This window comes from Myzus persicae, unplaced genomic scaffold (genome assembly GCF_001856785.1).
Source record: "Myzus persicae strain clone G006 unplaced genomic scaffold, MPER_G0061.0, whole genome shotgun sequence".
Lineage (NCBI taxonomy): Eukaryota > Metazoa > Arthropoda > Insecta > Hemiptera > Aphididae > Myzus > Myzus persicae.
The window spans coordinates 439,266-465,325 of NW_019101080.1; the positions used below are offsets into that span (position 1 = coordinate 439,266).

General features: G+C 26.3%; 3 protein-coding genes and 1 long non-coding RNA gene across 6 annotated transcripts; 1 reads left to right on the top strand and 3 right to left on the bottom strand.

Annotated features, from left to right (window-relative positions):
* Nucleotides 1-7,505: 7,505 nt before the first annotated feature.
* On the bottom strand, nucleotides 7,506-12,757 carry LOC111027659. Of its 3 annotated transcripts, none has more exons than XR_002603822.1 (4): nucleotides 12,548-12,757; nucleotides 12,386-12,491; nucleotides 12,157-12,280; nucleotides 7,506-7,718 (listed from the first exon to the last, which is right to left on the bottom strand). It is a non-coding gene; the product is annotated as an uncharacterized LOC111027659 (long non-coding RNA). The 3 variants fall into 3 exon arrangements; XR_002603823.1 differs by lacking the exon at nucleotides 7,506-7,718 and adding an exon at nucleotides 11,147-11,473; XR_002603821.1 differs by lacking the exon at nucleotides 7,506-7,718 and having other exon boundaries at nucleotides 11,685-12,280.
* A 412-nt stretch (nucleotides 12,758-13,169) lies between these two features.
* Nucleotides 13,170-18,427, bottom strand: LOC111027642 (TATA box-binding protein-like protein 1). The gene is made up of 4 exons (XM_022306042.1): nucleotides 18,220-18,427; nucleotides 18,020-18,157; nucleotides 14,715-14,934; nucleotides 13,170-14,641 (listed from the first exon to the last, which is right to left on the bottom strand). The coding sequence occupies exon 4, from the start codon at nucleotides 14,627-14,629 to the stop codon at nucleotides 13,727-13,729; it is 903 nt and encodes a 300-aa protein (XP_022161734.1). The 5' UTR covers nucleotides 14,630-14,641; nucleotides 14,715-14,934; nucleotides 18,020-18,157; nucleotides 18,220-18,427; the 3' UTR covers nucleotides 13,170-13,726.
* A 2,372-nt stretch (nucleotides 18,428-20,799) lies between these two features.
* Nucleotides 20,800-23,901, bottom strand: LOC111027635 (nucleolar GTP-binding protein 1). The gene is made up of 12 exons (XM_022306031.1): nucleotides 23,742-23,901; nucleotides 23,462-23,632; nucleotides 23,288-23,391; nucleotides 23,139-23,222; nucleotides 22,910-23,063; nucleotides 22,560-22,844; nucleotides 22,159-22,314; nucleotides 21,961-22,093; nucleotides 21,684-21,889; nucleotides 21,319-21,597; nucleotides 21,098-21,259; nucleotides 20,800-21,015 (listed from the first exon to the last, which is right to left on the bottom strand). Exons 1-12 carry the CDS (start codon nucleotides 23,787-23,789, stop codon nucleotides 20,860-20,862), a joined length of 1,938 nt encoding a protein of 645 aa, XP_022161723.1. The 5' UTR covers nucleotides 23,790-23,901; the 3' UTR covers nucleotides 20,800-20,859.
* Nucleotides 23,902-24,300: 399 nt separating this feature from the next.
* Nucleotides 24,301-26,034, top strand: LOC111027640 (probable small nuclear ribonucleoprotein G). Its single transcript, XM_022306040.1, has 4 exons — nucleotides 24,301-24,566; nucleotides 25,627-25,649; nucleotides 25,731-25,855; nucleotides 25,925-26,034. Exons 1-4 carry the CDS (start codon nucleotides 24,535-24,537, stop codon nucleotides 25,982-25,984), a joined length of 240 nt encoding a protein of 79 aa, XP_022161732.1. The 5' UTR covers nucleotides 24,301-24,534; the 3' UTR covers nucleotides 25,985-26,034.
* Nucleotides 26,035-26,060: the final 26 nt, after the last annotated feature.

A 26,060-nucleotide genomic window follows, 5' to 3' on the forward strand; every position in this document is an offset into this window, starting at 1 on the left:
TTTTGTTATTTATACACATGTAATGAATACAAAAATACATGATCAAAATGTTTCTAAATTGTTCACCTACAACACAAAAATAAACTATATTTATCACCACCTTAAACAATTGATATGCTGATGATGTTGAATAATGTGTTTATAATTTTATTATAGCAATAATTTTTTTTTAATATATACAAAATTAAAAAATTAATTATAAATGATTTCAAAAAAAAAAGAGTTTATACAAATAAAATATAAATATTATTCAATTACACAATTTAAATATTTAAAGTTTTTATGAAAATAAATAAAAAGAGATTTTAATTTTTAATATGAATTAATCAATTAATTTTAATTTATTTATTTTGACATTTTGCGTTGTATTGTTTTACTATACGTCAGGTATGACGTTATTAGTGTTCAGGTATTTTGTTTCCATTTTATGTTTTTGTTATGGTTATGAACCATCGTTTTTTTTTACGATTTTGTTTTCGTTTTAGATTCTGAGCGGAACGATGAACGTATTGATTTTACAATTAAGTGGGTTTTTTTTTTAATTTTATTTTTTGTGCCTGTAAAATATGATAAGTAGTCAAGATAAATGCTTCGATTTTCAACTTCAGAATCTTTTCTAATGGAAAAATGAAACCAGTTGGTACAATTGAGAGGTTAAAATTTAAAATTCCCAGTAATTTTCAAAAGCATCGAGGAAATAAAATGAAGGAAAAACTTTTTGCAAAATTGATTTTGGTTTTAGGTACATCTTTTAATAACCGTAGATACATGCGATTTTCTTTGAATGTTTATATTTTCATTTTTTATACACCGTGGGATTTTCAAAATATTTTGAAGGATGTTGAGCTATTTAAATAGGCATATGACATTTTTTATTGTTATAAGTTTGTTTTGAAATTAATGACGATGATAAAATGTTTGACCAGTCAAAAAACTTGAAAATGTAATGTAATGTAAAATGTTGTTCGAGTAATTTAAAAAAAAAATGAGCTTAAATCTACAATAGGTTTTTATGAAGTTAAATGTTGTATAAATCACGAATTTATTTATAAATTCACTGAAAAAAGTATAATGTCTTTTTATCTAAGATTTGAAAATGTAATATAAGATTCTAAAAAGCTTATCTACCTAAATCAAAAAAAAAATGTTTATCAAATTACATTTCTAGGAGTGTTTGAAGTTCACATTTTTGCAGTATTTGGATACTTACTCGTTTTCTCATGGATTCATTTATTTTGTTGTAATTCAAAAACAAACAACCATAGATGCCTACTTCAAATTTACAGTATATGTTTATTTTATCATTTTCTATACTTGATAAAATTTTCAAAATATTTTGACTCGTTTTGATAGTTATTTTATAATATTTTCAATTTTCAATTTTTGCAGTGAGAAGTTTTAAAGATCCAATCACGATTTTTGTATAAGTATTTAATTTTCAAATTTTGACAAAATTACATATTAAAACCAAGAATAACGATTTTAGACTTGAGAGTTTTAGAGCACATTATTATATTTTATACATATTGTGCACACTTTTTGGTTATATTTAGTTGTACAGTTTTGTTATTTTTAAAAACTTAGGATTTGTGTAGTGGTGTCTGCGTTAGGTCTGAGTGCTGCGTCTAAGGGATTGATATGTTGAGGCTGCTGATTTAGTCTACACGCTTATTGGAGGCATACAATTGTTTTTCGTATACAATGATTTAATATCATTGAATTCAAATTTAACAGTGACTCTCTTAAGAGTCAAGACACCTAATTTACAGCAGAGCGTTACCCACTTACCTGATTTAAAAAAAAAATATTTTGGTATTTTAATTAAATGTAGGCCCATGTACGATATACCAACAAATTGAAATTGGTTATTATAGTTATAATGTATTACTAATAAGCTTAATAATAATCTACACTTATCAGGCTTGATATTACCAATTGATTATATATAATATATTTTTATATTTTTTTTTTTTTGTATTAGAAATAAAAAATTTATACAAATAATGTACAATAAGCTTACGAGTTAAGAGAATACAGGACATGAAAAATTGAATAAGAAGCCGTCCGATGGTAACACTAGCATGAGTTTTTAATTGTTGATGGTTGAAATTGTATATATTATTCATGTAATTTGAATACATATATTTTAAATTGGTAGTTGTGGGAGGTCACAACACCATTTTCTTTTAAACCTTATATATAATATTAAAATGGAGAAAACACATTATATATAGGTAAGTACCTATATTTTTAATTATTATTTATGGATTATGTATAGAAAAAAATATAGCTGATACAAATTAATTTTTTAAATACCAAGTCTAAAATGAACAAATAGCAATAAATAACAATTTTAATATTTATAGGTACTGTGTAAATTGTGGGGTGAACGGCCAAAAACACATTTTTGGGTATTTAGTTGGAACTTTATTTTAATGCGATGAATTATCACTGGAAAAAAACATGAATAATGAACACCTGGTAAAACTGAAAAAATATGTATAGCTGTTTCTTTTGTAGAACATAGAAGTATAGAACTCATCTTTTTGTCATTTAATGTCAACTCATTTCTATTTCTAATGAATATTCGTGTTGTATTCGAATATAATATATGGTAAACAAAAAAAAGAAGATAAATGTTAGTCAATGAGAAAACGGTAAGTACAGCCATACAGCAGTGTATAAGTATATACATGTACGTGTACAGACACTACAATACATTCAAAAATGAATGTCTTTATTGTATTGTATGGTAGCAGCCTTTATCTATTGAATACCTAATAATAAAAACAAAAAAAGTTTAATATTTGTATATAGAAATACAGGATGTTTCACCAAGCATACCTTTTAATATTTTAATACCAAGCGTTCACCATCATCAACCCCCATTATTTCTTTAATATTTAATTTATTCAAATTTTGATTTTGGAATTTTTGAAATTACATGAAGACCATATTTTTTAATATTCAGGTTTTTATACCGTTTAACTGTTTCAAAGTGTTCGGTGACGATACCAGCCTCTTTTTTAAGAATAAGAAATAAGAATCACCATTTCTTAAAACAACAATTTTTTTTGAAATGTTGCTCTGTGTATTTAGATATTCGGAATTTGAACGAGTAGGTAGTTTTTGAGATATTTTATGCTGTATACTAATATTTGGAATGTATCAGCCATGTGTGATATTATGACGATTTGAAAACAATATTAATTAATATAAATTTATCAATATTTCATATCTTTTAAAAATTGTCCGAGATTCCGAGAAGGTAGGTGCTAGACTAAATATTACCTCTATGTATTTTATATTTTTGTGAAACCATTTATAACCATTTCCACTATTATCCTTAACACATACATTTTAATGATTTAGCAACTACTTAGATACTCGTTAGAATTTTGATTGAGTTACATCAAAGTTTTAAAAAAATTACCTGGCTAACAATGTACTAGGGAAAAGGGTGCTTCTCATTTGAAAAAATAAACCACAGTCCTTAAACTATATAAAAATTAACTATTTGAAAAATGTTCTCGAAGTTTGCATGTATAACGTGTATACAGTATACTTATTCAAATTCCAAACATCAAAAAAAAGTGTTAGGAAACTAAAAATACCTACAACCTTCTACCTTTAGATAACTATTTGTTATAAGAATAATATAATATCATTATAACTTGTATATCTAGGTATAGACAATTGTTTTAAATTATGAATGAAGCTTATATTATGTTAGCAGACAAATAATTATTGAATCTGCATTTTAGGTATCATTACCTTTAATATATTATTTACTTTTTCTAAGAGCAATATCGGAAACCGTGATGTGAGTATATAATATTTGCCTACTTAAAAAATTTTCGAAATACTCAATATAATAAATCTTAATATTTAGCATACGTTTTTATTCTGAGATTATAATTTTAAATCGTATTATTTTATATTAACTTGTACACTATACACAATACACATATTATAAATAACAGCTAGAGAACAATGTAATATGCAATATGCACAAAAATATATATAAATCATTAAAAATATATGACTGTAAAAACAAACAGGAAACATGACAACATTATTACAATACAGTCACAAAGATGTAATTTTAATAATTCACAACAGTAGTATTTTTTATAACCTGCAGCTGTACTTAAAAGCAGACGGAAGAATAAGCCTCAAGGATATCTACTATCGGTACTAATATTGGTATCTACGTTATATATCTTTATACAGTTACTATGCTTTGTAGTTTGTAATAGTAGCTACTAGCCAGTAGGTATGAGCAATTTTACACACATATCTATATACATACTTATATAATTTTAAGTACGAAAATGACTTGGGTATAATGAGTGTCCTGTTTTAAAATAACCGCCCTGAATTGTGTTGAACGATACAGACATATAGTCATAGGTATATACTTAATTAAGTACTTATATTATTTTATTAGGTATACTGTAGTCTGACAATCAGTTTAATTTGATGATTCATGCATCCCGCACCCCAAACAATACTTAACCAATCAAAATTCTAAAAACAAAAAGTCTCTGATCAAAAGAAACTCTGATAAATTATTTCAATTTTCGTGCAATATATTTTATGTACCTACCTATTAGTATTATTTAACTTAATTTATAGTATATTTAATATACATATCGTGTACATCTTGTAAAATATATGCAAATATGCAAATATTTAAGAATAATAATATTCGATGTAGGTACCTATGAAATATATTGAATATTATTTATTTACTATGATTAATGTATTTTATTTTAGTAATCATACCTAAATTATTTATTACTATATGAGACAAAATTAGAAAACACTAAAATAGTATAACTTTATTAATAATTGATAATCATTATAATTAAAGTATTTATAGTATTACTAATTTATTTATTGTAAAAACGATTTCATAATAGAAATTTTTTATTTTTTTACTATATAATATAATAATTAATAAATTATTAAATATTAAATTTAAAAAAAACGGGGTCGTTATTATACCGTATAGGTTACATTTCAGAATTCTAACAAGGGTATTTTAATCGCATATTTGAATTAGTTGTATAATAATTTATAATACTAATAATATTATTTCATGTATGAATGCATAACATTACTAGCTATTGGTGTTGTACCAATACGGCATTAGGTACAGTAGAACAGTGGGATTATAGATAACTTAGCTCAAAATTAATCTATATAATTTGAAAAATACATTGTGTATTGTAAATAATAATGAACACAATAGCAAAAAGTTTCAAGTCCTTAATATGAATATTATGAACAATATTTTCTTGTCACACCTGCACTGAAAGTTTATTTTTTGATGATGGTTGAAACGTTGGAAAGCAATCCTTTTCCGTCCAGCTGGCGGTAAAGTAGGAATCCCCATGGTTCTGGGAGGTAAAATGGAAATCTTAAAAAGTACCTAGCGAATCCCCTGCACTACCAGACACTGAAATCTATACCATGATCCTTAAAAAATATAAACTTTAGGTTTCGTCTTATATTCATGTTATAATCTTGCACGACACGTAAACATTTTTCTTTCGTGCAATTATTTTTGTAGAATAGTCTGGTTGTTGCGTAGATCCCTACATTGCCTTTGCGTGATCAATGAACGCAAAGATATTTATTGGAGCTCATTGACCATTGTAATCAGTGATGAGTTATAAATTTCTAATTTATATAATACATAGGTAGTTATATATAAATATAAAATATACTAAAATATTTTTATTATTTTATGTAGGTATACCGATGTAATATATAATATTATTATTTACTTATATTTTGAAAAAAAAAATTAGTGTAATTATATAGGTATTCTTTATAATTAATGAATTATAGAAATAAAAATAATAATCATGAATAAGGTAGATTAAATCAAGTAAGTACCTAAACCTGCATCAGGTGATCTATTTAAGTGTCTACACTAATTATTTCGAAAAGTTTATAAAGTTATACTTTAAATTATTATATAACTAACGGATTATTTGTCCGAAATTTGATGTTTATAGGCTGAAATATTGAACATAAAATTAAATGGTGACATTAAAAAAAGTAAAAAGTAAAAAAAAATTATAATGGTGAAAAATAATAAATAAATAATTTTTTTCAAAATCTTGTTTTGAAATTGCATCAAATTATGAACAAAAAAATATTTTCAAAAAAAGTTGAAATTGATGTTTCTTTTTGAAATAATGAGTGTAGATGAGTTACATAAATGGATCACCTAGTATTCATTTTTTTTTCGGCAGGAGTGAAATGTGTCAGCATTTTTATTTTGTCCATACAAGAAAAACAAATAGGTGCATTATAACTGTACCCACACTGATAATAAACAAAACATTTGTTTTACTTCTAAATTATTTTACAAATTATCTAGGTGAAAGGCATTTTATTTAAGAGCTATATACTATATAGCTTAAGTTTATAACATAGCATTTATAAAATATAATTTATATACGCTGTACCTATGTTATTATGTATCATGATCATTGATCCGTAATCAATGATCAGTCATCGGTGTATAGCCAAGTCCTCAGTTCGTATAAAGCTTAATCATGACTGTCGTTAGATATAGGTGCTATAAAAAATAATTATTAATCATTACGTTAGCCTCTAACAAAAAATTGAATAAGACATATTTGAGTATGGCTTATAGACTATGTGCACAGGTCATATTAAGGATTATAGGTACCGAACATAATATCTACTTTAGTATGTTAGACACTATTATTATTTATAAAATATTAAGATCGTAAATTATATCTCCTGTGGCTCTTTTAATTATTATTTTTTTTTTTAAGAAATAATGAAACATACGTAGGCATAAAAAATTTAAAATATTTATCAAGGATAAACATACCAACATCCATTATTTCAATTTATTTGTCCAGGATATCCTGTGTAGTCGTGTAGGATTAAATTTTAAAGATAAATGCTTGAATGTTTTCAATGCCGACCTATATTATTAATTTAGCAAACAATAAACTATGATAAATATATATTTTTGTTTTTTTTTTAATGAATCTAGATGTTACTTTTAATTTGTTATATGTAGAAACTAATTTCTTACAATTTTTAATTACCCAGTATAAATACTTCAGCTGTTTAAGGTGTCTTAAATATAGGCAAGTATAATTGAAGTTGGTATGTATAAGATAGAATAAAATCTATGTAAAATTTTTTATGAATATTATATTATATATATCATACCTATACATAAATAATATCTATAAATCTACTTTTTTAGTCTAACGTTTACAATAATAGATCCAAGATACACGAGATCACCACGTAAATAGGTCTTAGGAAAAAGTCCGGTACATCTACAATAATACGTAACATTATAACATAACCTGTAATAATATTTAAAATAAAAATCAATAACTTTAACCACCAGCAGGTTACATAAAAACATAGAATTAATTATTTATACAAAGGCAATAATATAATATACATATATAATAATAAATCTACACCTACCAGAATTTATTTGTTAATTTTGTCCAATAAATCCTTTAGTTAAAATTTGAATGTATATTATAAGTGTCAATACTAATTGGAACATTAATTGTATACCATATATTTATCTTATTTTCCTTTTACTAATTACATTATGTACCTACAGGATTATTTTTCTCTCGGACTTTTTGGTAGTCTATATTTGCTTCCATATTACTTGTAGGTAATCTATAACATACCTTAACAAAATTAAACAACAATATTTTTAATATTCTATCATGTATCTAAATTATAACATTTTTAGCTTAAAAAAATGATTTAGTTTGATTCTTCGGTGAAACATAAAATATTTAACGTTTAATCGAGCATATTAAACTTAATAGTGTGATACTAATAACAGTACTTAATAACTTTAAAAAGTAGTATTATTAAATATTATAAGCACATTAGCCGACCTCAGGCATTCAGGCTACATAATAAACTCATTAAATATGTATGTAACTATATAATAGCCATACATAATTTGTTTATGAATATTCACGCCTAAGTTAGATAAAATGTAGGTATTCTTTAAAGTTTAAGGTAGGTAGGTATACTGTTACATTAAATGACTAGTATCACAACTAAATAACTAAATAACTACATTAGTACTATTTATTTATCTAAAAAAAACAGTTGGGATAAGGTTATAAACAAATTACAAGGACACGAGGAAATAAATTGATTAGAGGATGACGCTAATAGCTTGAAAATTTGGTTTTTATGTTACTGATTAACCGGTAAAATAACAATATTGATTCAGATATTTTCATCCAGGTTACATTTCCTGCCCAAAACTGTACGTAAATTCATCACTAAAAAATGTCGCTTTAAAATATAAAAATCCAGTGACGTCATTTCAATTTTCACTAGAGGGAGGGGGCAAAAGTTTTGACCATCCCAAACGGAAATGAGTAACTTAAAAAAAAACCGGTTGCTTTAATCTCAAGTACAATATATTATCTACTTACGATTTTATCGAATTATCATTTCCACTTCACATACATTATGGTTTAAATATTTTTACTCTAACAGTTGCAACCCTTTTTATTAACTAGATAACAACATCATATTCAAATATAAGGAAGCAGATATTTTATAAGAACAATTGAAACAATTGTAGGTACATACAAATTAAAACTCTGTAAAGTAATATTATTTTAAGTTATAATAATAATAATATGTTATTACTTATTACTTATATTTATCCCTCGCTTTCTGGTTCAAGTTTTGTCTGCTTTTTTAACACATTAGAAATTGTTTGCGATTCTTGAGCGATTGACACTAACTTTTTTTTTTGCGCTTCTACTTTTGGTCACGCCACTCATTAAAAAAAGACATTTTTTTATACTAAAAAAATTATGGAAACACGTCGAAAAAAATTAATTTTTAAATGCTAAACTTAATCCAACATAATAGAGAAAAGTACACCGTTAACGACTGTCACAAAGTTAACTGAAGTCCTTCACAAAACACACACACACATACAAACCAACTTCCCAGCACTTCTCACCATGCGTCTAAATGTAAATAATATATTTCAACTATTAATTATTAAATATTAATTTATCATTATGGCAATAGTTGCTGAGCACTCAATTTAATATTAACTCAAAATATTGTAAAAGTAGGTAGGTAAGTATGTTTTTGTGCTAAAAAATTATAATAATGGTTAAGTGGAAACAACTCGGTATATAGACCCATCGAACTATTTTTAGAATCAGACAGTGCCCACCTTATCGCCCTCAAAATGACGCCACTTCATTAGTCCCAAATGGGAAACGATTTATATAATAGAACAGTAGGTATATATCATTATTATTGTCTTTTGGTAGGTACAACTGAACGCGTCTGAACGTGCTTATTGTATTATATAACATTAATGTTTAATATCATATTCTATGTATTGTATGTTTGTATACGATAAGTTTGTAGTACGATGAATGCATGCCAGTATGCCGCAACAAAGAGGGTTGGGGGTTGTAATCTCCTATCTGCAGAAATGTGAAGATTTTTACTAATTGTAACTCGTAATTATACATAGTTGTAAAATTTGTATTGCAAGATACTATAACCTTCAAATTTAAATTATCGTCTCTGTTGAATAAGTATCAAGAAGGTATCAAGTATTAAGTATCAAGTATCGAGTTACTTACGAATAATAAATAAACCAAATTAAAAGTTCTTTAAATATATTATATTATATTTTTAAATGTATAAATGTATTGAATTATTCAAATTATAACGATATTTTAAATAAAAAAATTAATTTTCAGTTATTTATTCCATCTATATAACTAAGAATTTCCATAAACGGAAAATTAAAAAAGGTTTTTAAATTTTTAATAGGAATCGACAGTCACCTCTGTCCTCAGAAAACGTATACAATGTTAAAATTAACACGGAGCTATAATATGTGTATAATATTCATATAATCTAAAAAACTGATGCCCAGTTTACATGTAACCCAATACTTTTGAACTTAATTTCGAAAAATGTATAATTTAGGTACTAACCTTATAAGTTATAACTACCTAATATAATAACACCCATACATAGTTCTAGCACGAGTAGCAGACCCCTACATTTTATCTTAACTCTTGAGTTACGACAACGAACAGAAGTTCCTGGAACTGAAAATTGATTCAAATTGACGTATTTTCTATTCGTACGAATGTATAATAAAAAAAAAAAATAGGAAGAACGTCAAAATTATTACGGTTGTACCTACCTACCATTGATTTTAAAATATACTAGTATATTTTGCTACCTACTAAAGATTGTAACATAAAATTATTATTACAAGCGTCGTCGTTGTGGTTAGGCAACTAATAGTACATATCATTGTCGTCTGTTCATATTTTCGATAACATGTGATATTGTTTTTTTTTTAACGTAAGAAAGTTGATATTATATTATTATGTAATTTTTTTTTAGTGCTTTTGGAAAGTAACTATGTAAGAACAATATTTGGAGTAAACAATATTATATATTAAATACCATAAATAGTTACTCAGAAAAAAAAACAGGCTAATAACCTCAGTTTTTGAAGCCTCTTTTCAATAAAAATAAATTAAAATAAATGAACTGTATCAACAATTGTAAAATTTAGGTAGGTATTACATAACAGTATTTGAGCTGTAGCCTGCAGCCTACTACAAATGTCCGTTAACAATGATGGTCTAGATACCTACTAGATTATTGTTCTATTAATAGGTAAATACTACATACATATCAAATTACAAGGGTACCTACTATTATAACGTGTGATTGAAATCTATATAGGCGCCTACATAAATAAACATGGAACTGCATAATTAGCCCGACGTCAAAGATGATGAGTAAAGAAGAACTGGTTTTGGATTTTTAGTTTTTACTCATGACCACGGCTACTCAAAGAACAAACAAGAAACTGATTCGTGTAGCCATGGTCCATGATAAATATAATTATACAAATATAATTTATCATGTCTGTAGCAGTGCTCATGATATTATATTAGAATGATAATAAATTAAGGTAGGTATTCAAAATTAATGTTATAATAAATATAATTATACAAATATAATTTATCATGTCTGTAGCAGTGCTCATGATATTATATTAGAATGATAATAAATTAAGGTAGGTATTCAAAATTAATGTTATAATAAAGGCAATAAATACAAATACATTAGAAAGTGTTTAGGATTATTCAAATCCAAAAAAAAAAAAAATCAATTGCAGTAAAATTATACCAATATTTAAACAGTCTAGTTCACTACGATGTGCATTGGTGAAATATTTATCATTCATAATCGTTACAAATTGTAAAAATTGGCTAACCATTTTCAACAAATCATAATATGTTACAAATAATTGAACACTTAAAATATAAATTATACGTTTTGATTCATCAAATTTAAATAGTGGCGTACAAAAACTATACTGAAGTTAGAGAATGTTGTGATGGTTTACCTAAAATGGAGAACATACATTTTGTTTTAAATAATCATATTTTTTATTCCAAACAAATTATTATTATTTTCAATAAGTACCTATCAAAATAGAAAGTTTGAACCAAAAGAATTAGTAATTACACATAGTAAATGACTTACAATATTAAAAATGATTTAAACAACAATTATAATAAATAATTATGTATTCCAAATACTTAATTTAGTTTTTAGGTGTCATTATTAATATTTAATTACCTAATTTAATACCTATTCTCTTTTCTACAACTTCTGATTGATTTTGTTGACTTTTCACTTATCAAGTATACGGTTGTAGCATACATTTTCATTGAATTTCTAAATACATTAACTCAATTTCTACCATCAGCATTTAAGGGTCATATACCTTCAAAAAGTTTGTAAAAAGGGTATAATATGTACTACATTATAAACCATATTAATTGAGTTCAATTAATAATAATGCATTAGAAAACTATTCAGTATCGTTAACAATTCACTTGTATAATAGTCTTTAATGTCCCATTTTTTCTAACTGAACCTATCCAATATATTATTATTCATAATAATTTGAACTGTGTAGTTTTGAAGATCAACACAAAGTTTGAATAAATAAATATAACAGAAGGCAATAAAAGTTATGTAAAAGATCTAGTTATAATCATGTGTAATGTATACAGTACTCACTGATGTCATCACCATCTGCAGGATAGAAATACTTTGGAATTTATGATATTTAGGTACTACTTAGGTATTTTGGCTCTCATATAGTATGCAGTCTACCGGTGAATTAATGAGTATAGCACGCGGTCTAAAGCAAAAAATTAAATTAGAATTATAATTAAAAATTATATCATATAATATATAATCATTCTACAAAAAAATAAATAATTTAAAAATAAAAAGTACTTATTACTTTTAAATTACTATGTTTATTAATTTCGCCAGAATGATTGTCAAGAATATGGAGTATTGTGCTGTTGTATCTTCAGAAACTGCTCAAAGTACAAAAACTTAACCATCTTTCAAAAAAGAATTAAATAAATACAAATTAATTTTTCCTCCCCACCACACATACTTTTAACTAATTTTAAACGTAATGGTCTCTATAAGAGTTCGATTTGTTGAGTGTGGCTTGTGAAAAAACCAGCCGGCCGCATGTAGATCGGATCCTTAGTAGCCGGTACACCACATACTATATGACAGCCGGTATTTCTATCACGATCTCCATATTATGATTTGTTAATTATTAATACTTAATTAATAACTCAATATTTAAATCAGTCCAAAACAGCTGATATTTAATTTTATATTATTAAAATCAACTGTAGTATCATTTATCATTATCTCTAATCTATGAATATATCAAAAACTAAAAATCAAAGGTAGATTTATAAAAAAACATAACATAAATCATTGCTGATATAAAAACAGCTGATCAACTGATATTGTTTTCATAGTACCCTTTTCAATAAATTCAAAATTGTCTGGAGAAGGAACTGGTAGGATATAAAATATATGTTAAAAAATAAAAATACTTTTATAGATCACAAGAATTTATTTTAATAATAAGCAGAGCAAAATAAAACCTATAATAATTATTTATTTATCAACTAAAAATAATCATAACTAACGCACATATGCACGAAAAACATAAATATGATAATGACATTACTTTGTTAATTTCCCGAAGAAATGAATTTTTTTATGCAAAATAATAACCAATGCACCAATTATATAAAAAGCAACACATCTTCTTATTTACTCATTTACAAAAAAAATTAATATTAAAATTATTATTATTGCTTTTATTACTGCTGTTCATACTAAAATTCATGAGAAATTATTTGGAAACTTCATAAAAATGTTTTTTTTTATAGCTAATGGAACAAAAAAAAAAAAATAATAATATGAGGAAAAAGCTTAAAAGCAAAATTATTTTTGTAACTAACGAGGAACATTAACACACAAAAAAAAAATATATAGATATAATATAAATATTACATGTATACATGTACATTTTGTAAAACACAAAGACTAGTTATCTAGATTTTATTAGCTTATATCTAAAGTAAAATGCTAAAAAAAAATTAATTTTTGTACATTTATCATAATGATCATTTTAAAAATATTAATAATTCCATTTTAAGGTATGATTTGTTTTAAACATTTAAGACTTGATGAAAATTATAAAAAAAAATCTGCTGTAATGTGCTAAACTGTAAGTGGTGTTCAGTTTGGGTAACTGAAATATTTTTCAGAGATCATTTTCATATTTTTGTTTAATATTTTCTAAATTGTTTTCAACTTTAACTATTCCAATGGCTAATCCATCACAATTTCGTTTTGTTACACTGTTTGCCGAGTTATAAATTGATACATTTTCATCAATTTCAGTGAAATTTCGTTTTTTTGTCATTAATTTGCGTGTTACTCTTTCATCTTCTGCAGTTTTCTCTCGACGAAATGGAAATACCATGGGATAAATTTGCTCGATTGCCTGGTAAACATTCCCTACACTTGGAGCAGTTACTGTAATACTGCCTGTTGAAAATATTTTCAATGTAGCTTTTAATTCTTTGATCTTAAAAGTAACACCAGGATGTAACTCGGGTTCATACTGAGCAATTGTTTTATACTTTTCCGAAAACTGTATGACTTTGATCGGAAACGGTAATGAACATGATCCAAGAACATTGACAATCCTATAGCTGCTAAATTTAGCATTGTGATAACCAAGTTTTTGAATGATTCTAGCAAAACGCCTGGATGCAATTTTAGCATGAGTTTCAGATGTAGAACCTGTACAAGCAATTTTCCCACTAGACCAAATAGTGGCTGTGGCGTTTGGCTTGCGTAGTTTCATTGTTAACATCCCATTTTCACGTCTGTATTCTATATTGTTACCATTTAGAGCTAAGTATCGTAAGTTTAAATGTGACTTTAAACTGAAGTTTGTTACTACATTACTAATAGAAATATTTAGTTTAGGATTATCAGTCAAACAGTCTTGAACTGGTTTGTTTGGTAGAGCATTGTTTTCAGACTGCTCATGAAACTCAGACTTGTAGAAGATCATATTGGAATTAGAATTCAATGTAGAAGAAGAAATTGAGTTATTTAAGTCTGTTCCGTTTTTTTGATGAACTATAGAGGTCATCCTTGGAAACTCCTGAGTAATCAAATAATTAAGAGCATTAATTGGTTAACGTGTTGCTTGAATTGTTAATTAGAATTACACTCACGACCAAGTGTTTAGAGTTATACTCTTTAGTTTATCAAAATTAGTGATTGGAGCTAATGATGGTAAGTTTCTATATTGATAATTTAATTGAAAGTTTTTGGTATTTGTTTCACTGTCTGTGCTTCTAGTGTATAAATTCTGTTGATATTTTATTAACCACGAATCCAATGTAGGAATTGAATTAATGTTTTCCACTTGTCTAAAAATTTTTTTTTGGTTTTCTGAAAAAAAATTAAATATTTTATAACAATTATTATTTGTTCAATATAAATTGGGAACATTTATTAACATAAATAAATTATGCAATGGTCACAATTGGTGGCATGGATATTACTTCAATATCTTTCTCGATAAGATGTCCATAAAGGTTTTTTTTATATCTCTGTTTCATTCATAGGACATAGAAAATGCAGTTTAAAAATTTCTTGTATATTAGAAAGTTAGGTTAGAGGTATAACATCTAAAATTAAAATAATATTTCTGAGGGTATTATATCAAAGATTTCTTCTAAACACTATATTTAACATATACTATTTTTAAGTAACTGACTAAAAAAAAGTATTTATCTAAAAACAAGTTAAATTAATATTATGGAATAATATATTTTATATAATAAAGCAAAATACCACAAGATGCTTCAATTGTTTTTAAATTTAATTGTAATGTGCCTATATGTTTTAATCTATAATTTGTAATTCATATAATTACATATAACTGTTGCTATTTTTTACATGTGAAATAGTGATAGCATAATCTTTGTGTGACATCCTCTAAATAAAACAAGGTTACAGGAAATAAATGCCGCTTCCTCAAATACAAAATAATTTTCTAAATTAATGTATTTAGTTTGATTATTAACTAAGTTTTTCATGAACCATATTCATAAAATCGTAAATATTAATTTTGGTTACATAAATTTATTATTTATGACATTTTTCAACTAATTTGGATTAGAATTAAGAATTAGTTTTTTTTGACTTCAGAGAAAGCCATACCCACATGTATAGTCTCCATCTTACAAAGGTAGAACACATCAAAAACTATTTTGAGCAAAATAGAACCACTTAAGCTGTAGTTCAAACTAAGCAACCAAATTTTCATACTAATAAGAGGAGAACATTTACTGTGCAACATCATTTTTATTTTTTTGATATCAGAAATACAAAAAAAATTATTCAAATTTTTTTTTTATTACCTTTTAGTAGATTTCAAGTTTGAAATAATGCATTTTTAAACAATAAAAGCTTTTCTTGTATTCGTGATATTGAAAAAATAAAAACATTGTTGCACAGTAAATTATCTCTTATTTATAGTGTAAAAATTTGGTTGCTTAACTTGGACTACAGCTTGAGTGGTTTTATTTCGCTCAAAACAGTTTTTGCTGTGTAGTACATTTATAAGACGGAGACAACACATGCAGGTGTGAAGTCCTCTAAACAGTTTATTCATAGGAAATACCAGTTATACATACTAAAAATAAATATATAATTTATTACACAATATCAGAAATAAATGGTTTCTGTGCTCAAAGAATGACACTAGCCAGTTAAGAATTGTTATTTGTTTTTGATGTCACTGGGGATAGGCAACCTGAACATTGCTAATGTGATTGTTCATGCAACCCGGCATTAATGTATCAAGTAATTTATATTATTAGACTTAAGAGAGTAAAAGGTAGCAACAGCCAGATAATAATTTTTTATTTATTCATAGTTTTTTAATAAAAATAAATTAAAAATTTGTACATACTTAACAATAGACATTTTCATGTAGATAGATTTCAAGTAAAATATATTTTTATTTAATTAATAAGACCCGAATAAATCCAATGAAGCCTAATTAAATATACATTGGGAACAAAATGTATAAGTCAATATAATAAAATATTATCTATATAATAATATACTATTATAATTGTTACTATATAGTAATTTTTTTGGTAATTTTCAAGGTTAAATTTAAATAGTTCCTACATTAATTTAATATTTATAAATATTTAGTCAAAAACATCAATAATACTAATCTTTACTTATGTTATTGGTTTATTTTGTTTAATATTTTATGATCGGGGATACTAAGTACCAACAATTTAAAGACAAATTATCATATACATAATATTATATTCAATTAAAAGGCAATATTATGTATATATATATATATATATATTTAGGCTAGTATAAAATTGTTTGAAATAAAATGATATACATTATAAACAAATTATGTAGTAAAAATTAATACCACTGAATATAATTTGATAAAGCTTATTAGATAAATGTTTAGTCTCCAAATTAGTCTACTTCATTATAAAGTAACATAATATGTAAATTAATAAATAGATAATAATAAGGGATCTAATATGAATAAGTCGGTACCATGTTCATAAAACGTATTGAATTAGATATTACTATTAACATAAAACTACATTTTTTAATATTACTATATAAGAAACTTTCAAATAAAATACTAACATGCTAGGTTTAATAATACATACATAATATGATAAATAACAGAAATAAATGATGTAGCTATTATTTGAAAAATAACATGAAAACAGAATTATTATTAATTACCTTTTTATTTTATAATACCTTAAGAAAAATAATCAAAATGAATCTATAAAGTTATTTAGTCTGATCATTTCTTTCTAAACTTATTTGTAAAACAATATCAAGATTTTCAATACGTACCGACTCGTATTAAAGTTAGAATCCGATACGGGTCGGTACGCTTGCTTGTATATCGCACACTTAACTTCTTGAATATTTGATATCGATACACTCCACTTTTTACCTTGAAAATATTGATTGTTTTATAGTTAAAATTATTGGTTAGTTACATTTTAATATTATGAAAAGGGGAATCATTGAAATCGTGATTTTTGTGTACCTATCTATATGGTAACCCAAAGTTTCATATATTATGTTTACATCACCCATTTGCTTTAATAAAAGTGTACATACATTAATAATAACACATTATATACACATCAATACATTCACAAACACACATACACACATACATACACATACACACACACACACACACGCACACTTACTCACATACATTCATGTACATAAATATTAGAAAATAAATAAATTTAAATTGTGACTTATATGTGGTTAATAGTTAATGGTTAAAGTAGGCTAATATTTACTTTCATAGTGCCACCCTCTACCTAATAAAATATACATAGATTTTTTATGCAAATATAATTAATAGGCTTCATCCATTGTAATTGTTAACCATGCTTTATCATTTTACAAATATAACATAAGTAAATCAGGGAAAGTATAAAATAAAAATTACCTTGATTGATTAGATCAATTAATTGTTCAAAGGTGTAATGAGAATAATTACAGTTAGAACCGAATTGACACTGTCCAGTAGTTCTAAATCGTCGACACGGTTGTTTTTGACGTTCCTCGAGAAATAATGTTATAGCGTCTGAAATTATACTTTAACATTGACATTGTATACATACATGCACTTTTTAAAAATGTGCGTACCTTTATACAACGAAAAATAATTTCTTCTGTTCTTTTTGTGCGAGTTGCTGTTGAAATGTAGATTACGACTTGATAAGTTGTCTGCAAACGTTATATTACAGTATTCGCATAATATTTTCTTCACCATTTTCAACCGTACGCTAAATACCTATGTATACCAAATTCATAAAACATTATAAATTTTTTTTATAAAAATGTGGACATAAAATGTAACAATAAGCAGTGTCCTGATTTTTTTTTTATTTTAAACTCAAAGGAAAAACATTATCACTGGATCAAAAGACACAAATGAGATAACAACAGTGTCAGCAGGTGACACAACTAAAAATTTCACTGAAATATAATTATATAATTTTTTAGATTCTCCTTGAAAAAATTCAAAATACCACCCAAAATAAATTCAAAAATGTTTCCATAATGAGTAATACATTTTTTAAATAAGTTATTTTTTTTAACTTCATAGTACTCGGACAATCAGAGCAGATAATAAATCAATAAATTATACTGTGGAATACGGAGGAACTGGGTAGAAGGTGAAAAGGCCTTGTTGGTCAGTAAATATAAAAATAAAATAATTCGCCTGGCAGATAACCGCTTTGCTCATCACAAAACAATATGTATTTGTATGTCATGGATGCACCAACAATTGAATTAATATTTCGATACCATATCTATATTCCATATTGTATAAATTATATAATAGTAATATATCATTATGTACGCCTGCAATGGTGCAATTCTAATGAAAAAAGTGGGGGAGCCAATTGTGTATTTGTGTCTATATTATGTATATGTATGCAATATGCCAGATTTTGCACTTACACGACAAATATATTATAATATACTTATTTAAGGAGGTGTGATTTTTAGTATAAAAACATGTCGTACAGGAAAAACTCACGCCCTGGAGAATAGTAGGTTTTTGTTGATTTTTTTTCATTATTTAAAAGGAAATTGCAGGTCGGGTTCAAAGCCCGATTTTCAAAATTTTAACTATAAATTGTATAAAAGCTAAGACATGTATTTGAATAATGCACAAGATTTGTCCTTTTCAAACGTATTCTTCTAATACCTACCTGTCTTAGCTGTGGACAGGTTTTTTGCTATGGCCTCTATGACGATGAAACTTAAGTCCAATATACATGTATCATATGTTCATAATTCAAAAGTAAACATAAGACAAGTCAAACAATTTAGTTTTTATTTTACTCGTGGTACATACTAACAACAAGGCGTATTACCAATAAACTTCAATTTTACTATAGTAACGACATGTTATGCGGAAAATATAGTTTAGGACGTTTATTAGGCGCACAATATCACACAAATTACCAACGAAAATAAAAACGTACTTACAATCAAAATGATAAGTATCATAGCCCTTAATGGCATTCTGAAATTATTAGTCTTTAATCGAATATTAATATTCCATTCAAAGTAGAGGTGTATTATGGAAATAAATTATCCAATTAGCAAGACACCAATTTTCGTAGTCGACATCGATTTTGGGAAAGTAAAATGTATATTATGTTAGTATGAAACAAATATATTCTTTGTAATAATAATTCCAATAATTTCTAATCTTTTTTCAATAATTCGCCATTTCATCGAATACTGATCAATTAAATTTATTAACCAAAAATCATTTATTATTTTCGTTATAAATTATTAGTTAGGTAGTAGGTACCTAGTTTTATCAATATACCTACACTAATGTGTTTTCGGGAAAAAATAAAAATTGCAAGTCTTGCAGTCTTGGTTTTGGACATTGTTTTTCAAGACCGTTCAAAAAATCACGAGATTTAATATAATACAACCCTATATTGGAAATTGAATTCTAATAGACTCAAATTCAGTAAGTACTCAGCATATTTTATCTTGATAAAAAGCAAATAAAATCAAACAAATGCTATTTAAAATTTGATTAGGTATTTTTAGTGATGAAATTTATACATAAATATCATATAATATAAAAATACATTAAATATTTAATATTGGCATAAGCAATGTATTCTGTAAATTGTATTTGTTTTAATATTCAATTGTTTCTATGAATTTTCATACTTTGATGATTGATATATGAATACATAAGGTATCATAGACAAGTTTTTTATTTAGGAAAATTTTATCTTAGGCAATTAAGAGAACATACAAATGTAATTTTTAATCATTTAACTTTTAATGCTTACTAATTCCTTTTTGTTGGTAACAAAAACAATTATATCATAATAAACATTTTGTATTGTAACTACCCCACTGTGCAGTGTGCATGCATTATATTTTTGATGAAATATTATACTATGTTTATTTAATCAATGGTTATGTATTGTCCAACTATATTAGTAAATTGAGTTTTACTTTTCTTACTTTTGTAAAGTTAAAGGTATTACTAAACATAGGCACAAAAAAAAAATACCAATAATGATTTAATTGAATACAATTATCCATGTTTATTAGTCAAAATACAGAACATTAACAAACAAATCAATATTATGGTGTACTATTCTGTTTTATAAAACGGACAAAATAATATTCATATAACATGTGTATATTTTTTTTAATTTATTCAAAATACTTTTAAAAATATGTTTTGGAAAGAAATTGAAATCATTTGAAAAATTTAAGTATAACGTAAATGAATTAACGTCTTTCTGTTTTACCAATGCCTCTTTTACCAGCGAACAAGTGTTTAGGTCGTTTAGTTCCAATGAATCTATCAGCTTCACCTTTGAGACCTTGCTTCTTAACTTTCTTCGCAATTGCTTTATGCGCCACTTGTTTAAGTTTCAATTGCATCTAATAAATTGAATAAATAATTTGAGTATTCATATTTATTTAGTAAGTTATTCATATACATTAAAAAAATAGAGACACATACCGAAGAGTCACGAACACCAGATTGATTTCTTGGTACTCTACTCTGACTTCTTGATGTAGATACTGAGCGATGCATAGATCCCAAACGTGGTTTTTTGGCATTTGTTCGTGACTGGGACCTTGTTAAAGAACGAGCTCGACCACGAGTTTTGGTGAAATGTGCCTAAAAATCAAAAAAAAATACTTGAGTTAGAGTAAGGACATTTAAAATAATAATATTACTTCATCAGTGCCCTCCATGTCAACACCAAGATCTTCCATACGGCTTCTGAAGTCTGTAGCACTGCGACCACGGGCTCGAGCTGGAGCAGTTCTAGGTGTTGTAGGTTTACTAGATTGACGAGATATTCTACTTTCGTTACGGTTAATAATCTTCCGATCTCTGATCTTTTGAGCCAGTTCTTTAATTTCTCGCAATGTTTCATCAATTTCAATTTTAGGTACAGCATAGTATCCAGCTTCTTCTCTAAGTGCTTCTTCTTTTTCAAGTTCTTCAACTTTCTACATTTATAATAGTAAAAACTTTTGGTTAGGTCATCATTTTTGGATAACATTAGAAAAGTTAAACAGATATTTTAAGTTATTACCTGCAATAATTCTGCATGAATGAAATCAGCAATGTTTCTTCCATTCCAAAATTCTGGTATCACGTCATATTTATACTCATCAGGTAGATCATAACTTTTTTTAAGGTCCAAAATATAATCATCTCCAAGCTCATCTTCCAAATTTTTCTCAAGCTTCTTCTTAAATTCTTGAAGCTCAGCCAATCTTTGTTTTTGTAATACCATTTCTAATGCAATAAATAAAATAATAGGTTATCGAAAAATTAAAAACTAAATTAATAAGATATAACAATTATACCTGGTATACAAGCAGGTCGCTCTTTTTCATCCCGAGTCTTAGGCAGTGCTACATGTAAACGGTTCAAAATCGAATCAACTTTCTTTGCTTGGATTTTGTTTTCAATACGATAAGCTAAGAGAGTATCGCACGCCTAACAATAAAACCAAAATTATAAACATAAAATAGTAAGAATAAAATAAATAATATCAAAATTACTTGTTGTTTGACTTCCATAACACCTTCATCGGTCACGGCAGACATTGACAACAATGGGACATTATTTTTCTCAAAAATACTTAATGCTTCACGACCAGCCTCACTTATCTGATCCATAGGTGTAACATCAACTTTGTTACATACTACTAATAATGGCTATAACAATAGTAAACAAGGTATAATAGTATAACACTATATGTAAGGTATTTTAAGAAATATGAATAAAATTAAATCAGCAGAAACCACTTAAGAAAATATATGAAGATAACTGATTGCCTTTAATAAGTTTATATTTTAGCCTTTTACCTTGTATGAAATATAAAAATATGAAATTTAGATCACTTAGGGTAAAAATATTCAGCTTAGAATCAATTTAAAGAATAAATATTTGTGAAACTCACCTTGTTGGTAAATAATGGTTTTATAGACTCGTAAAGCTTAACTTGTTCAGCAATTGAGTGACCACATTGTTCAGAAACATCTATGAAATAGAGAATAGCAGCTCTCAAATGGGCCAACGCAGTAACTGCCTGCATTTCAATAACATTTCTCTCTTCCAAAGGATGGTCTAATACTCCAGGGGTATCCACCACTTGCCAACGTAAATATTTGTAATCTGTGTGTCCAACATACAAACTTTTTGTAGTAAATGCATATGAATGGACTTCTACATCAGCTCTAGTAATCTATATAAATATATAAAATCAAATTAAATGATTAGTTACTATATTATAAATATAAAATTATTCACCTTATTTAAGAAACTAGATTTTCCAACATTAGGAAAACCACATAATATTAATGTTCTAGTGTATGGATCAATTGATGGCAAACGTGATAAATGTTGCCGAACTTGTTCCAAATAAACCAAATTTGGAGCTTGCCTTTTCATAATTGTAGCCATCCTACATTATTTAAAAAAATATATTCAGTAAAATCAAATTAAATAGTATTTCAGTAAGTAGATTAGAATAATTTACCGTCCAAGAGCTGCTTTCTTCAGCATTTTACAGCGATATAATGAATCACCAAATTTCATGAGACGAACATAATCTTTACCAACACTATGAGCAAAATATATATTTTTAAATTGCATGCCAACAGAGCTAAAATTATAAAATGTAATTACTTGTCAATAAGATGTCTTGCTTGATTAAGTTGTCCAAGAGCAAGTTTGTAATGGTCCTTATCGTAAAGTATATTCATTAAATCAGCATAAAATGGATGAATATTCTGCAGGAAATTTCCAAATTGATTAATCACATAATACATAAAAAGTTATTATAATTCAAAGATTACATACGTCTAATTTAGGAAATTCCTGAATGATCATAGACAGGCGTTCATTGAAATTCTGTTGAGTATATCGTACTTTACGTGTATAAAAAGAACGTATTCTTGATATCTTATAATGTTTATGCACAACAGTTGGAGTCTTTCGTTGGGTTTTTGATAACATAATGTTAACAAAATCCTAAAACAGAAAAAAACAATTAGGATTAAATTAGTTACTATATTATAACATGAGAAATTAATATTATTATGCTACATGTAAATTTATAAAATATATAACATTCTCTTACCTTTGCAGTAGGTACGACCGTGATCTTTTTGAAGTTGTATAAAACCATGTTGTCTGATTGATTAATTTAAATTATAGTAAATAAAAATATACTATTAAAAGTATGTGATTGAAAAAAATATCTAGTTATGTTTTATTTTCACAACGCACTGACGCAATAAACGTCTGCGTCTCAATGTTCAAAGAAGGAAAAGAAATTATTATCATAACCTTACTTGACACACAACACGTTTTTTTATTACGGTTTAGCCAACCCTTGCATATTTATTATCTTTATTAATCAATTTTCTTTTTCATAAAACCACAAATAAAATAAATAATTCTCATTGAACAACTTTTTATGAGGAACTTTATTAAAGGTTGTATTGTATGTTCCCAATTCCCGATTTATATTATTGTAGAATATATTTTTTTATAATTAAATGGTTAAAATTAAATGGTTCAATAATTTCAACGCAATTCTCTTTCAGTTTAATATGCCTGCAGAGCATAGATAATAATGAGTGATAACATGAATGTTTATTCATTCCATGCTTGGGATAGAGTGGTATTCCGTATCACTACCGTCCTGTATGGTTCACAGCTCATACCGGCCGAACAAACTTGATACATTTTAGTTGGACCAATCGCAGGCAAGACGTTAAAGCATTGTAAACACTAATAAGTACGAAAACAAAACTACAAACTATAAAAGTATAAACGTCGTTTCCTAGTTTCGACTTTCGTTTTCGTACCGTTGGCCAAGTAAATTGGCAATTCCTATTATTTAATTACAATAGAGTCAATCTTCCAACATGTCGAAAGCACATCCACCGGAGCTCAAAAGGTAAATCGTAGAAGTCACCGACTTGTTGTTTAAAAATTGTCCATGGCATATTATTGTCGTGTTTAATTCACTTTTCAGTCATAATTGCACACGATGGCATAAATTAATTCATGTTTTGCACAATTACTACAAACTTATGCTAAAATGCACTTTACTGACACTCTTACAATTTTCATTTTTTTTTTTTTGAAACTACCTCTTTTATGGTTAAAACCCTGGTGTAAAAATAATTTTCCTGAAACTTATTTTAGAAGTCATGAGCTTTAACCGTTTCAAATTGGTTATATCACAGTATAAAGAATAAGAAGTATGCTCAATGACAAGACTGCTCATATTTTTTTAAGGTGCAATGTATTATTAATATAATATATGCAACTTAAGATCATATACAATGGATAGAATTACTGGCCTAAATATTTGAAGCCAACATAACTAAGGGTAATTGGGGCAAATGAACACAAGGTGGTGTCTCATGTATTCATTTAATCTTATTCTGTGTAGTATGCACAAAACACAAGGCAATGCACATGTGCAAATAAGACAAAAATATGGTTCATGTATAGCATACTTCTTATACTTTGGGTTATAATATTATGGTGAAAACTAAAATAGTATGTATTGCAAGCTTATTACATCACACTACAGCCTGACTTATGAATCACATCATTTTAAAGGTGAAATTTAGTTGAGCTATTAGAGTATTAGCCCTATTACAATGTATGTTTCATATTTATGTTAACAAATTAAAACTTATCTCTATATTATTAAAATGTATTGTTTATTGTTTATGGATATTATATTTGGTATAAATGTAGTTTAGCTACCACACATTTTTATGTGTCTTTTAAAAAAATGCATTTTGATATGAGAACGATTCTGCAGATCATTAAGATATATATATATCATTCAGAAGTTTGCGATTTTACGTTTCTACACATTTGTACAACGCTTTACTTTACTGTCACGACTTTAACAAAATTTGATTTTTTTTTAAACTCTCATACCTATTAATAAAAATTTTAAACACAAACTAAATACTTGTGCATATTTTTTTTTTCAGATACTTGGATAAAAAGTTATCATGTAAGTAAATGTTCCTCTATTCTTACTAAAATTGTAATAAAATTCAATATTTTTTAATAATGTAACTAATTTTTATTGTAGTAAAATTAAATGCTAACCGTCAGGTAGCAGGCGTACTACGTGGCTTTGATCCATTTATGAATCTCGTATTGGATGAAACCGTAGAAAAAATCAAAGATGGTGTTGTGAATAGTATTGGGATGGTGGTATGTTATTCTTTTCTTATAATACAAATTAAATAAATATGCATACTTATATAAACTAATTATTTGCAGGTTATAAGAGGAGATAGTGTTTTGACTATAGAAGCATTGGATAGGATTGATCAACATTAAAGATGTATTTTTCTGTTTTTCTTATATAATACATGAATTTATATTTAAGATTTTATGAGTTTGTACATATTAAATA

Excerpts from the sequence above, each read along its gene's own strand:
- LOC111027642 (XM_022306042.1), bottom strand. The coding sequence starts at position 14,629 with ATGACCTCTATAGTTCATCAAAAAAACGGAACAGACTTAAATAACTCA.
- LOC111027635 (XM_022306031.1), bottom strand. The coding sequence starts at position 23,789 with ATGGTTTTATACAACTTCAAAAAGATCACGGTCGTACCTACTGCAAAG. Across the intron at positions 22,094-22,158 it reads TTATGGAAGTCAAACAACAA|GCGTGCGATACTCTCTTAGC; the intron begins GTAATTTTGATA and ends TTTTATTGTTAG. Across the intron at positions 21,016-21,097 it reads CTGGTGTTCGTGACTCTTCG|ATGCAATTGAAACTTAAACA; the intron begins GTATGTGTCTCT and ends TCAATTTATTAG.
- LOC111027640 (XM_022306040.1), top strand. The coding sequence starts at position 24,535 with ATGTCGAAAGCACATCCACCGGAGCTCAAAAG. Across the intron at positions 25,650-25,730 it reads CTTGGATAAAAAGTTATCAT|TAAAATTAAATGCTAACCGT; the intron begins GTAAGTAAATGT and ends TTTTTATTGTAG. Across the intron at positions 25,856-25,924 it reads TGAATAGTATTGGGATGGTG|GTTATAAGAGGAGATAGTGT; the intron begins GTATGTTATTCT and ends AATTATTTGCAG.